Genomic DNA, 14,571 nt, shown 5'->3' on the forward strand with positions numbered 1-14,571 from the left:
AAACGAGTTGTCAGAGGAAGTGGTAAAGGCAGGTACAATTGCAACATTTAAGAGATATATGGACAGATAGGAAAGGTTTAGATGGATAGAAAAGGTTTGAAGGTGCTATATATAGGCCAAATGCAGGCAAATGGCACTACGTCAGGTAGATAGCTTGCTGTACATGGACAAGGTGGGGGAGAGAGAGACTGTTTCTGTGCTGTATAACTCTATGTCTGTTGATCAAGTGTGGGAGAGTATAAGAGAGGGCACAAACTGTAGTGAAAGTGAGAGAGGGCACACTCCCAAACAAGAGACTGAGGGATGAGCCTGATAGAAGTTTATGAAATTATGGGAGGGAGAGGTAGAGTAGAGAGTCAGAATCTTGTTCCCAGCGTAGAAATGTCAAATACAGGAGGGCATGCATTTAAGGTGTAAGAGGAAAACTGAACAGGCTGCCCAGGATGGTGGTAGAGGCTCAAGTTTGTGGGGAATGAAGGGATATGGATCATGTACGAGCAGGGGAGATTTAGCTTAATTCGGCATTGTATTTAGCACGGGCATGATGGGCCGAGGGGCCTTGCTCCTGTGCTGTACTATTCTACATTCCAAGAGCAATCACAATCAGAACTGTATAACTAATAGAGAGGGCACAGTTGAGAATGCGATTGAATATGAGATAGGTGAGGAAATAAGTTCGAAAGTATAACAGAGGGAGCAACCATGTGTGGGAGGTATGAGGGATTGGGAGTTGTTGGGGTTCAGGGTAGAAGGGCTCTGATGGGTTGGATGAGTGAAATTGATGATGTAGGGGGCATCCTTAGAGTTCATGATAGAGCGGCTCTGAGAGTGTAGGGAGTATTCTTAAAGTGTAGTGTAGATGGGTTCCCATAGAGTGAAGGGGAAAGAAACCCTGAACGTGTAGAGGAATGTTCTTGGGGTACCACCTTGTGGAATGAGGGTGTATGATTCAGGCCTTTAGGGAAATGTACTTGTGTTGTATGGTATGAGAGCTGTAACAGGGTGAAGGGGAGAAGGCCTCAGATGGAGTCAAGGAGCTGGGGGTCAGTGTAGAAGCATGTGAACAGCGGGCCAGTGACATCTCCTGTCTTTCACTGACAATTGCTGAGAATCTGGGGAATAGGAAAGGCACAGAATGACAAGGAATATTGTAGGCAGCGCCTCCTTTTGATCTTTCCTTTTGACCTCCCCACAGCTGAAGTTCGTGAACCTGAGCTTCCTGAAGCTGTTCCGTGCTGCCCGACTCATCAAGCTGCTTCGTCAAGGTTACACCATCCGCATCCTCCTCTGGACCTTCGTGCAGTCCTTCAAGGTAGTGATTTCTCCCAAGTTTTTCCACCCACTGTACTCCCAATAGTCACCAGATCAACATATCAGAGAGAGGTAGCCCACTCCACAGACTGACAAAAATCCCTTTATTATCCCTCCAAATCTACAAGGTGCCGCAGCTCAATCTGAGGGTGATCACCTCTGTCTAACACAATGCAACCTCAGGACAATACTGGACTCTCCTTTACCCAGCTTTACACATTGTCCCTTGTTTTTAAAGCATGACTGCTCTTGTTAAGGTGCAGATACACCAGTGAAAAATTAATACACATTTTAGATCATCATCATAGCTTGTCGCACCAGACAGCCAGCCACTCTAGTGTTGTTTGGTTGTTGTTGAGCAGGTCAGTGTCAGCTAAATCAGATGAGAGTGGGCAGTTGCGCAGAACATGTTCAGTGTTTTGCACCCTTTTGCCACACTCACAGGATTCGCTGGTCTTTAAACCCCACTTCACCATATTGTCTCCCGTCCTACAGACTCCCGCTCTCACTCTGTTGAGAGTACACCACTTCCGTCTGTCAAGCAGTGCCCTGTCTGATAACATTTCTGTGGGGTCTTACACTGTATTGTTTGGTGGGGTTCTGGCTTCTGTTTGTTGCCAGAGGTCAATCCTGTATGCTTGGGGGGATGTCCCATGCGGTAGTTCCTCTGCTTTTCCTCGATATTAGGCAGTTGGAAACTGGCACGTGATGATGTAGTGGGTGCCGTGAATCCGAGTTCTGTTTACCTTTTCCAATTTTTGTTGTAGTGTGTCTTCGGATCTCTGGGGGAGCGATGCCTGCAAGTCTGTAAATGATGTTAGTGGGTGTGGGGCGCAGTGTGCCCGTGATTATTCGGCAGGCTTCGTTAAGCAACGGGTCTATTTTCTTTGCATGGGCTGATCTGCCCCACACAGGTGCACAGTATTCTGCAGGTGCATAGCAGAGTGCTAGGACAGTTGATCTAAGTGTGTGAGCATTAGCTCCCCATTTCGTGCCTGCTAATTTTTTCAAGACAGAATTGCGAGAGCCAACTTTCTCTCGGAGTTTTTGGATGTGGGTGGCAAATGAGAGCATCCTATTCAGTGTCACGCCCTGGTAAATTGGAGTCGAATGGTGTTCAAACTCCTTCCCACACCAGAAGATTTTAGATAATTGTATTCTAATTCTCTTAATGCCTTGTTTAATTATCATTACCAGAGCACAATGCATCAACTCTATAGTGAGAGAATGTCACAGCAATTGTAGTGCTGTAGTGGTGATGTGCAAACAGACTAAGTTATAGTGGGGAACTGAGGCTTTGGCTCAAGAGCCTTTGGCAAAAAAGGCTCTGGTTTTCTCCCACATTCCAAAGACATACGGATTAATAGGTTAATTGATCACGTGGGTGTTGTTGAGCCAGCAGGGCCTGTTATAAGATGTTACAGACTTATGGTTCAGCAGGGCCTGTTATTGGGTGTTATAGGCTTGTTGGGCCAGCAGGGTGTTATAGGTGTGTTGGTTCCGCATGGCCTGTTAATATGCTGTTTCTCTAAATTGAAAAAATAAAATAAAATTCTGGAATGGTTCCAGAGGACTTGAAAATCACAAATATCACTTCACTCTTTAAGAAAGGATGGAGTCAAAGGCAGGAAATTATAGTACAGTTAGCCTGACTTTAGTGGATGACACTTGGAGCATTGTGAGCAGTTTTATCTCAGAAGGGATCAGAGAAGGTTCTGAGGAGCTCCACGATAATGATCCTGAGAATGAAAGGGCTAACATACTGTGTGAAGAGCGCTTGATGGCTCTGGGCCTGTACTTACTGAAGCTTACAAGAATGGGGGTGATCTCATTGAAATCTATCGAATATTGAATATGGAGAGGACGCTTCCTAGAATGGGGAAGTCTAGGACCAGAGGGCACAGGATCAGGATAGAAGGATGTCCATTGAGAACAGAGTTGAGGAGGAATTTACTTAGCTAGAGGGGTAAATCTGTAGAATTCATTGCCACAGATGGCTGTGCTGCCAAGTCATTGAGTGTATTTAAAGTGGAGGCTGATAGGGTCTTGATTAGTAAGGGCGCCAAAGGTAAAAGGGAGAAGGCAGGAGAATGGAGCTAAGGAGCATAGTCATAGTCATACTTTATTGATCCCAGGGGAAATTGGTTAGCGTAAGCATATTAAGTTAACTGTGATAGAATGGTCCAGCAGACTCAACAGGCCTAATAGTCTAATTTTGCTGCTATGTCTTATGTTCTTCAATGTTAGAGTCCATTACTAAAGATGAGGTTTCGATGTACTTGAAGACATGCATGTAAAGTAGGCTGAAGTCAGCAGAGTTTCTTAAAGGGGAAATCTTAATTGACAAATCTGTTGGAATTCTTTGAGGAAATCACAGACATGATAGATAAAGGAGGGTCAGTGGATGTGCCTACATGACTGTTCAAAAAGCCTTTGCTGAGGTGTGGCACATGAGGCTGCTAAACAAAGTAAGAGCCCATGGTATTACAAGAAAGATAGTAACAAGGAGAAGATTGGCTGACTGGCAGAGGAGACAGAGTAAATGGGGTCTTTTCTGCTTGGCTGCCAGTGACATGGTGTTCCACAGGGGTTGGTATTGAGGCTGCTACTTTTCACGTTACAGGTTAATGATCTGGAAAATAGATTTGATGGCTTTGGAACTAAGTTTGCGGATGATACAGGGGTAGGTAGTATTGAGGAGCTGGGAGTCTGTAGAAGGATTTAGACAGATTATGAGAATGGGCAAAGAAACTTCAGATAGAATATAGAGAAGGGAAGTGTTTGGTCATGCACTTTGGTAGAAGGAATTAGAAAATGGAGGTGCAAAGGGACTTAAGTCTGAGTGCAGGATTTTTTAAAGGTTAATTTGCAGGTTGGGTCAGTAGTAGTGCAGGCAAGTGCAATGTTAGAATTAATTTTGAAGGGACTAAAATATAAAAGCAAGGATATAATACTGAGGCTTTATAGGGCATTGGTCAAATTGCATGTGGAGTATTGTCAGCAACTTTAGGCCCCTTACCTAAGAAAGGATGTACTGGCATTCGAGAGGGTACAGAAGGGGATTACCAGAATGATTCCGGGAATGAAAGGGACCTTCTGAATATTGAAAGGCCTGGATAGAGTGGGCAAACAGAGGATGTTTCCAATAGTGGTAAAGTCTAGGACCTGATAGCAAGTCTCAGAAATAAAGGACATCCCTTTAGACCAGAGATGAGGAGTAATTTCTTCAGCCACAGGTGGTGAATTTGTGGAATTCATTGCCACAGGTGGCTGTGGAGGCTAAGTAATTGGGTATATTTAAAGCAGAGGTTAATAGATTCTTGATTAGTAGGGGTATCAAAAGTTACAGGGAAAAGTTTCTCTGATTTGGGCTATGACCAATCAATGACAGGGATTCATTAACAAGGGCAAATAAAAATATTGCAAATACAAGTGGAGCAGCCATTCTTTTGAGTGTGCCAGTCTTTAGAGTGGCTTTGGCTCATCAGGTCTGGGGGAGGTAATGTATCTGTTACGTTACTCTTCTTTTGTTCTGTTTTGTTCATTCCTCAACTGTTAAGTCACAGCAGTTTAGTGAGAATGGCTCCAGGGGCAGTGTTTTGTAGTCTGTGTGGGATATGGGAAGTCTGGGAGATCTCCAGAGAGAACATGTTAAGGAACTGGAGCTGCAGCTCGATGATGTTCGACTCATGGGGGAGAACGAGGAGGTGGTAGACAGGAGCCACAGGGAGGAAGTCACCCCTAGGTTGCAGGAGACAAGTAACTGGGTGACTATCAGGAGAAGGAAGGCAAATACACAGCCAGTGCAGAGTATACCTGTTGGTATTCCCCTCAATAATAAGTATACAACTTTAGTTACCATTGAGGGGGACAACCTACCGGGGGGAGCCACAGTGACGGGGTCTCGGACATAGAGTTTGGTGCTGTGCCTCAGAAGAGAAGAGAGAATAGGACTGCAGTATTGATAGAAGATTCCTTAGTCAGAAGAATAGGGACGAGATAGAGATACCCCGATGGTGAGGGTGAGCAGCCAGAAGTCTAGGTGAATGTTGGCACCAATGACATAAGCAGACATGGTAAAGAGGTCAGGAAGAGAGATTTTAAGGAATCGGGTAGAAAGCTGAGAAACAGGACCTCCAGGGTAGTAACCTCTGGATTGCTGCCTGTGCCACGTGTCAGTGAGGGTATGAATAGGATGATTTGGCAGGTGAATGTGTGGCTGAGGAAATGGTGCTGGGTGCAGGGGTTCAGATTTATGGATCATTGGGATCTCTTCTGTGGAAGGTATGACCTGTACAAAAGGGACAAGTTACACCTGAACTCAAGGGTATCCAATATCTTTGCGGGCAGATTTGCTAGAGTTATTCAGGAAGGTTTAAACTAATTTGGCAAGGGGATGGGAACCAGAGTGATAGTGCTAAGGATGAGGTAGTTGGTTTACAAACACAGGCAATGTGTAGTGAGACTGCTAGTAAGGAGATGTTGATGATAGGGTAAAATTACAGTCAGTGAGATATGTTGCAATGTAAAGGGCAGTCAAAATTGAGAAGGGTTAATACAGGACTGAAAGTGTTATATTTGAATGTGTGCAGTATGTGGAATAAGGTAGATGAATTTGTAGCACAGTTACAGATTGGCATGCATGATGTAGTAGGCATCACTGAATCATGGCTGAAAGAAGATTATAGCTGGGAGCTTAAAGTCCAGGGTACACATTGGATCAAAAGGACAGGTAGGTAGGCAGGGGGGGTGGTGTGGTTCTGTCGGTAAAAAAATGAAATCAAATTATTAAAAGAGGTGACATGAAGTCAGAAGGTGTTGAATCTGTGATGGTAGAGCTAAGGAACTGCAAGGATAAAAAGACCCTGGTGGGAGTTATATACAGATCCCCAAACAGTAGTAACGATGTGGTCTACAAATTGCAATGGGATATAGAAAATGCATGCCAAAAGGGCAATATTACAATAGACATGGGGGATTTCAATATGCAGGTAAATTGGGAAAATAAGGTTGTTGCTGGGTCGTCAAAAGGGGAATGCCTACCAGATGGCTTTTTAGAGCACACTAGAGGATCAGCTATTCTGGATTGGGTGTTGTGCAATGAACTGGAATTAATTAAAGAGTATAAGGAAAAAGAACCCTAAGGGGCAAGTGATCGTAATATGACCAAGTTCACCCTGAAAGTTGAGAAGGAAAACCCAAAGTCAGATGTATCAGTATTACAGTGGAGTAAAGGGAATTACAGAGGCATGAGAGAGAATTTGGCCAAACTTGATTGGAAAAGAACACAGGCAGGGGTGAAGGCACAGCAGCAATGCCGGGAATTTCTGGAAGCAATTCGGAAGGCACAGGATATAAACATCCCAAAGAGGAAGAAATATTCTCAGGGCAAGATGATGCAACCGTGGCTAACAAGAGAATGCAAAGCCAACATAAAAGCCAAAGAGATCCAAAATTGTTGGAAAGTTAGAGGATTGGAAAGCTTTCAAAAACCAACAGAAGGCAACTAAAGTCATAAAGAAGGAAAAGATGAATACAAAAGTAAGTTGGCCAATAATATTAAAGAGCATACCAAAACTTTCTGCAGAAACATAAAGTGTAAAAGAGAGGCAAGAATGGATATCGGACCATTTGAAATCGATGCTGGAGAGGTAGTAATGGGGGACAAGGAAATGGTGGATGAATGGAATAAGTTTTTTGCATCAGTCTTCACTGTGGAAGACACTTGCAGTATGGTGGAAATTCCAGAGTGTCAAAGAACAGAAGTGTGTGAAGTTGCCATTATCCCTAATCAGTCCCTATTTATCTCAATACTTATCCTGTCCCTTAGAATAGCTTCCAGTAACCTAACCACTACTGATGTCAGGCCCACAGGCATTGATAAACCACATGTTCAAAGGTTCAAAATACATTTATTCTCAACTTTGAGATTGTCTCCTCACAAGGAAACCCAAAAACAAACCCCATATATATGAAAAAAAGACTATCACCCAATGTGTCAAGAATTTTAAAAAACACATCATGTCCATAAGAAAATAAAGGACTGAAATAATCCATAAAAGACCCAATGTCGAACACCCAATGTGCAATAAAAAAAATGTAAAATATTGTGAGGTGTTTTAGGCCTCATATCTAAGAAATGATGTACCGGTATTGGAGAAGGTTGTGAAGGAGGTTTACAAGAATGAAAGGGTTAATGTATGAAGAACGTCTGCTGTCTTTGGGTCTGTATTCACTAGAGTTTAGAAGAATGAGAGGGCATCTGATTGAAACCTTCCAAATATTAAATGGCCTGGATAAAGTGTTCATAGAGAGAATGTTTCCAGTTTTGCAAGAGTCTAGGACCAAATGCACAGAATAAAAGGACATCCCTTTAGAACAGAGTTAAGGAGGGATTTCTTGAGCCAGAGGGTGGTCAATCTGTTGTATTCACTGCCAGAACTGTGGAGGCCATGCTATTGGGTGTATTTAAAGCGGGGGTTAATAGGTTCTTCATTAGTATCTGTGTCAAAGGTAGATGGCAGGAAAATAGAGCTGAGAGGGATAATAAATCAACCATGATAGAATGGAGCAAACCTGTTGGACTGAATGGCCTAATTCAGCTCTTTTATCTTACTCTTATGGTCTGAGTGGTGTGCAATGAAATTTCTGGAGCAATTCCAATAATATGGCAAGTAGTTGGAGCCTTGTAAATCTAGAAGTGCAAATCTAGTCAACTGGAGGAATGGGACAGATTGAAATACTCTGACACATTGCCCAGGCTCAGGGGGCTGCATTTCCTCCTATGTTAATGTTGTTATTAATCCATAAGAAATGTGGGTTTCTCTATGTTTTCTGAATCTTCTGCTTAGAATGATCAGCCACTTCCCACCCCATCATCCACACCAATGGTAGTATCTATGAGGTGCTGTTTCATGAAGACAATACCCATCATCAGAGTTCCCCACCATCCAGGCCATATCATCTTCTTCTAGTTACCATCAGGCAGAAGGTACAGAAGCCTGAAGATCCACACCACCCAGTTCAAGAACCCCTGCTTCCCTTCAACTATTAGTTTTTGAGCCAACCTGCACAACCCTAATCACTACCTCAGGAAAGGAACATGATAAGTACTTTGCACTACAATGGACATTTTTTGTGTTCTTTCATATATAATTTTGTACAAATTATATTTATATATTCTTTGTAAGTGTTGTGTCTCTGACAGTTTACTTGTGATGTCTTCTGCAAGTATGCATCTGTGCACACTTGTACTTGTGCACATGACAATATACTTGATTTTGACTTTATTGTTATCCCTAGGCTCTTCCATATGTCTGCCTCCTGATTGCAATGTTGTTCTTCATTTATGCCATAATTGGAATGCAGGTAGGCCCCTCTCTTACACAGAAAGATTCACCATATCAACAGAACAGTGTGAGTATTCTATATGCTAACAAAATCTCTGCTTGTAATCTTTCCCTGGATTTATGTAGCTTTTTGGAAATATCGGACTGGATGACCATACCCCCATCAATCGACACAACAACTTCCACACCTTCTTCAATGCCTTGATGCTGCTGTTCCGGTGAGTCCCACTTGTAACTCCCAGAAGTGGAGATCCAACCTGAACTGATCAGTCGCTGAATGTGACTAATGTATTCCTTAGTAAATAACCCAAACTCAATATAAGATGATCCCCATTAAAGACCTCTCTGTTAGCTTTATTGGGTAGGCATAAGGAGTTATACATAGTCATTCTGTGAAAGAGTAGAACTTTCACTGTTCTGGAATTAAAGATGTGAGGCCATTTGTTGGTCAGGATTGACCATGGATGTTGTGTCCCAGCTGTCTATGTGATACACAAGCCAGGGTACTGCGATAGGGAGAGCAAGCTGTTGCCCATGCAGCGGGCTCCCCTCTCCATCCAAAGGAATGGCAGAGACTGATACAGTTTGGCACCAGTGACATCACAGGAATTGCAGTCAGTGTTGGACTCAACTTACAGACTCCAGCTCTGAATTTTAACTTGGGATTTACTCCCAAAGCCTTCTCCATGAGTGGGTATAACTACAAGGCAACAGAGGTTAAAGATCAGAGTTTCCTTCTCCTAGCTGAGCTGCCAATCACAGCTGATCAGCCCCATCTGCCAGAAGCAGCTGGTTTTAAGGTGCCAGTAACCCACCTTTGCCCCTTCTCCTGTCAGTAGAAACGGTTCCGCTAGGCTTTGTAGCTAAGCCACACGTGAAGGTCAGGAGGCTATTTGAGACGCACGCCATTGGGAGCATTTAATAGGTTATGGGAGCTTATCCCCACTTCCACTCCCAGATGTAACCACCCTTGAGGAACCTTAATTAAAGAACACTTGAAATATTTCACATAATGAAATGTGAAGTATTTACCCAGTGTGTAACACATTTAATAGTTTTAAAATTTGATTTCAACAATTTAAAAAAATCTAGCAACAAAAACTTGATCTCAGGAAGAGTGCCTGTGAAGCTGAGAGATTGTTGTAAGGTCCCAACTGCTTCACTTAGGGTTTTGAAATTATTGTAAAGTACAAATTCTTACTGGTTTCAAAAAATAGATGGCAGAGCAGACGTGAGCAGCTGAATGGTTTATCTATTCCTGCTTTATTTTCTGATGTTTCTTTAAATAAAATGATCAAAGAGTAACTCTGGAAAGGGAATGGCTGTTGACATGAAATTAAATTCTTACATTTTCAGTACTGATATCAATCGTAAATGGGCGGCAATGGGAAGTGGGGCTTGACTTGGGATAAAGAAGCTTATCTGGTTGTAGAGGAAGTAGGCTCTGCTAGGATAGTGAATGAGTACATTGTGTGGGTCTTTGTAAGAATATGATGCTACCATATCAGAGAGCAATAGGAGTTACCCTGATGGTCCTAGAGGGTTGAGGATCTTTCACTCATTTTGAGGGTGGTTTGGGAGGTAATAGGCTCCTTCCACTGTCACCCCTGGGTTCTACTGATCCTCTTGGCTGATTGTTCAAGGACTAGGATATAAATTTAAAATTTAGGGCCAAAGGGTGGCTATGATAAAAGTGTTTACACAGTGGGGAGTTGTGATGTGCACTTCACTGCCTGCCATTTAAATCATGCAATGGGCTGAGTTAGCAACATGGAGTCAGTGGGCAAGGGACTTCAAACATACGCACAGTGATGGTTGTAGGATTGGTCACAATAACACTAGTTTTTTGTGAATATGTAATAATGACTTAGATATAAGTGGCCAGGATATAATTTCTAAATTTTCAGATGACCTGAAACACAGAAGTGATAAACAAGGGTGATTACAGGTAGGCTGGTGTAATGGGCAGATATGATAGATGAAATTCAATACAAGAAAGTTTGAAATAATACATTTTTCCAGAAATATGAAGGAAACCAAATGGCAGGGTTCTGGAAACTGTCCATGAACAGAGGAATATGTGTGTTAATAATTCTGTGAGTTATTAGGCCGCAGCTGAAGTATTGTGTGCCATTCTGGTTGCAACACCATCGGAAGTATATCATTAAGATAGAGGGAGTGCAGAAATTATTCACAGAAATTTTATGAGATCTGTAGGAACTTGGACGAATTTTTCTCTCTGGAGCGCACCTTTTAGAAGTGTGTAAAATCATGAGGGGAATAGATAAAGTGGGCGGTCACTGTCTTTTTTACTGAAGTTGGGGAATCCAAAAACCCCCACACTGGTTTAAGATGAGAAAGGGGACCTGATGGGCATGTTTGTCACATAGAGGGTGGTTGGGTACATGGAACGAGCTGCCAGAGGAAGTGGTAGAGGCGAGTACAACATCAGTGTGCTTGTGACCAAACACGTTGATGAAGGAAGAGCAGTAGATGTAGTGTATATGGATTTCAGCAAGGCATTTGATAAGGTACCCCATGCAAGGCTTATTGAGAAAGTAAGGAGGCATGGGATCCAAGGGGACATTGCTTTGTGGATCCAGAAATGGCTTGCCCACAGGAGGCAAAGAGTGGTTGTAGACGGGTCATATTCTGCATGGAGGTCAGTCACCAGTGGTGTGCCTCAGGGATCTGTTCTGGGACCCCTACTCTTCGTGATTTTTATAAATGACCTGGATGAGGATGGGTTAGTAAGTTTGCTGATGACACAAAGGTTGGAGGTATTGTGGATAGTGTGAAGGGCTGTCAGAGGTTACAGCGGGACATTGATAGGATGCAAAACTGAGAAGTTGCAGATGGAGTTCAACCCAGATAAGTGTGAAGTTCATTTTGGTAGGTCAGATATGATGGCTGAATATAGTATTAGTGGTAAGACTCTCGGCAGTGTGGAGGATCAGAGGGATCTTGGGGTCCGAGTCCATAGGACACTCAAAGCAGCTGCGCAGGTTGACTCTGTGGTTAAGAAGGCATATGGTGTATTGGCCTTCATTAATCGTGGAATTGAATTTAGGAGCCGAGAGGTTATGTTGCAGTTATATAGGACCCTGGTCAGACCACACTTGGAGTATTGTGCTCAGTTCTGGTCGCCTCAGTACAGGAAGGATGTGGAAGCCATAGAGAGGGTGCAGAGGAGACTTACGAGGATGTTGCCTGGATTGGGGAGCATGCCTTATGAGAATAGGTTGAGTGAACTTGGCCTTTTCTCCTTGGAGTGACGGAGGATGAAAGGTGACCTGATAGAGGTGTATAAGATGATGAGAGGCATTGATCATGTGGATAGTCAGAGGCTTTTTCCCAGGGCTGAAATGGTTGCCACAAGAGGACACAGGTTTAAGTTGCTGGGGAGTAGGTACAGAGGAGATGTCAGGGGTAAGTTTTTTTACTCAGAGCGGTGAGTGCGTGGAATAGGCTGCTGGCAACGCTGGTGGAGGCGGATACGATAGTGTCTTTTAAGAGACAATTAGATAGGTACATGGAGCTTAGTGAAATAGAGGGCTATAGGTAAGCCTAGTAATTTCTAAGGTAGTGACATGTTCGGCACAACTTTGTGGGCCAAAAGGCCTGTATTGTGCTGTAGGTTTTCTATGTTTCTATGTTTTTCAACAATGTTTAAAAGACCCTTGGGTGTGCATAGGAAACTTTCAGATGGATATGGGCAAACTGAGGGAGAAGTTCATAAAACACCTGTAGTCACAAATAGAGACAGAGAGAACAACGGCGAAGAGGTAAGGTTGGAAAATTTTGGTTCAGCCATAATTGAAATATTTGGTGCAATTCTGCTCACCAAACTTCATGTGAGTGTCATAGAGAGAGTGCTGGAAGTATTTGGAGATGTGAGTGATTCCAGCTGTAGGGATGGATGGGAGAAGCTGGAAAAAGTTAGGGAGAGATTTGTTAAAGGTGGAGGCACTGACTAGTGTAGAGCAGAGAAACAGAGCAGGAATAGACAATTGCTGGGAGAACTCAACATGTTGAGCAGCATTGGTGGAGGGGGTAGGAAGCAATAACTAACATTTCAGGTCAATGGCCTGCAGTCAGACTGGGAGTGGAGAGGGAGAACATCAGTGTAAGATGGGTGGGGGGGTGGTGTGGTGAGACAGGGGCCAGTAGGTGATTGGTGGACTGAAGAGGTTGAAGAATGACAGGTAGATGGTTAGGAAGGAATATGAGTGGAGTTGAGAGACAGAGGGAGGTGATTGGTCGACTGAACAGGGTGAAGAATGTCAGGTAGGGAGGAAGATGGGTGGAGTTGGGAGACAGAGGTAGGTGGATGAAAGGTGGAAGCAGAGGGAACATAAAGAATGGCAGATGGAGCAAATGGGGGGGGGAAGATATGGCGAAGGCAGCTGCTGGAGGAGATAAATAGGAACACAAAGGTTACAATGCTGGACTTAGATAAGTAAAAGAGGTAATAGGCCCCATTAGGGGAGAGCTGAAGGACAGTAGAACCAGAACCAGATGAGGGAAGGGGACAGCCTCTGGGTGAAAGAATGTGTGTGTGGTGGGTGGATGGAACTGAGAGGGAGAAGAAGATGGGTCATGAGAGCTTGGAGAGGGTGGGAAAGGAGACAAAAATTGGGATTGGGAAGGAAAAGGGGGAAGAACACACCAGAGGTGTTGTGAGATAAAACTGCAAAACTCAATGATTGTAGATTATTGAGGCAGAAGTATAAGGTGTTCTTCCTGCAATAGGGAAAACAGTTTCCATTAGTTCAAGGGCCAGGAAACAGGTTTAATATTTAAGGAAGATGCAAGGAAAGTATATGATTCTGTCACGCTAACAGATTGTGTGCTTTCTGCAGAAGTGCGACTGGGGAGTCCTGGCAAGAGATCATGCTGGCCTGCCTGAGTGGGAAGGAGTGCGAAGGGACCAGGGAGCCCACCTGTGGCACGGACTTTGCTTACTTTTACTTTGTCTCTTTCATATTCCTCTGCTCATTCCTTGTAAGTGGCAATCTTCGAGTGAAAAACACGATCAGCATCCTTGATGGCATCATTAATCTGGTCACTTTGATGGCTCTGGGCCTGTACTTGCTGAAGAATGAGGGGTGATCTCATTGAAACCTATCGAATATTGACAAGCCTAGATAGAGTGGACATGGAGAGACTGTGCCAACTGGTCCTGGACTCTGTATGTCCACTGTATCCAGGCCTTTTAATATTCGGAAGGTTTTACTCGGATTCCCCCTTCAATCTTCTAAACTCCCATGAGTTCAAGCCTAGGGCCATCAAAATCTCCTCATATATTAACCCTTTCATTCCTGGAATCATTCTCATGAACCTCCACTGACCCCTCTGCAATGCCAGCACGTCTTTCCTTAGATAAAGAGCCCAAAACTGCTCACAGTACTATTAAGTGCTATCTGACCAATGCCTTATAAAGTCTCAGCTTTACATCCTTGCTTTTATATTCTCATTGTCTCAAGATGAATGCTAACATGGAGTTTACCTTCTTCACCATCAACTTAACCTGCAAGGGAATCCTGCACGAGGACTTCCAAGTCCCTTTGCATCTCTGATTTCTGAATTTTCTCCCCAGTTAGAAAATAGTCTACGCCTTTATTCCTTCTACCAATAAGTGTGACCGTACTTTTCCTGACACAGTATTCCACCTGCTACTTCTTTGCCCAATCTCCTAATCTGTCCAAGTGCTTCTGCAGTCTCTCTGCTTCCTCAACATATCTGCCCCTCCACCTATCTTTGTATCATCTGCAAACTTGACCACAAAAGCATCGATTCTGTCATCCAAATCATTGAAAATATAACATGAAAAGAAACAGTCCCAACACCAACACACACAGAACACCGCTAGTCATCGGCAGGTCACCAGAAAAGGCTCCCTTTATTCCCA

General features: G+C 43.5%; 1 protein-coding gene across 1 annotated transcript in view; it reads left to right on the top strand.

Annotated features, from left to right (window-relative positions):
* Positions 1 to 14,571, top strand: part of LOC134354620 (probable voltage-dependent R-type calcium channel subunit alpha-1E) — a 484,959-nt gene that overhangs the window by 387,417 nt on the left and 82,971 nt on the right. Inside the window, exons 31-34 of the mRNA XM_063063634.1 lie at positions 1,196 to 1,312; positions 8,614 to 8,679; positions 8,787 to 8,878; positions 13,523 to 13,664. Coding sequence (XP_062919704.1) covers positions 1,196 to 1,312; positions 8,614 to 8,679; positions 8,787 to 8,878; positions 13,523 to 13,664 — 417 coding nt within the window. The remainder of the gene's footprint in view (positions 1 to 1,195; positions 1,313 to 8,613; positions 8,680 to 8,786; positions 8,879 to 13,522; positions 13,665 to 14,571) is intronic.

This window comes from Mobula hypostoma, chromosome 12, assembly GCF_963921235.1.
Source record: "Mobula hypostoma chromosome 12, sMobHyp1.1, whole genome shotgun sequence".
Taxonomy (NCBI): Eukaryota; Metazoa; Chordata; class Chondrichthyes; order Myliobatiformes; family Myliobatidae; genus Mobula; species Mobula hypostoma.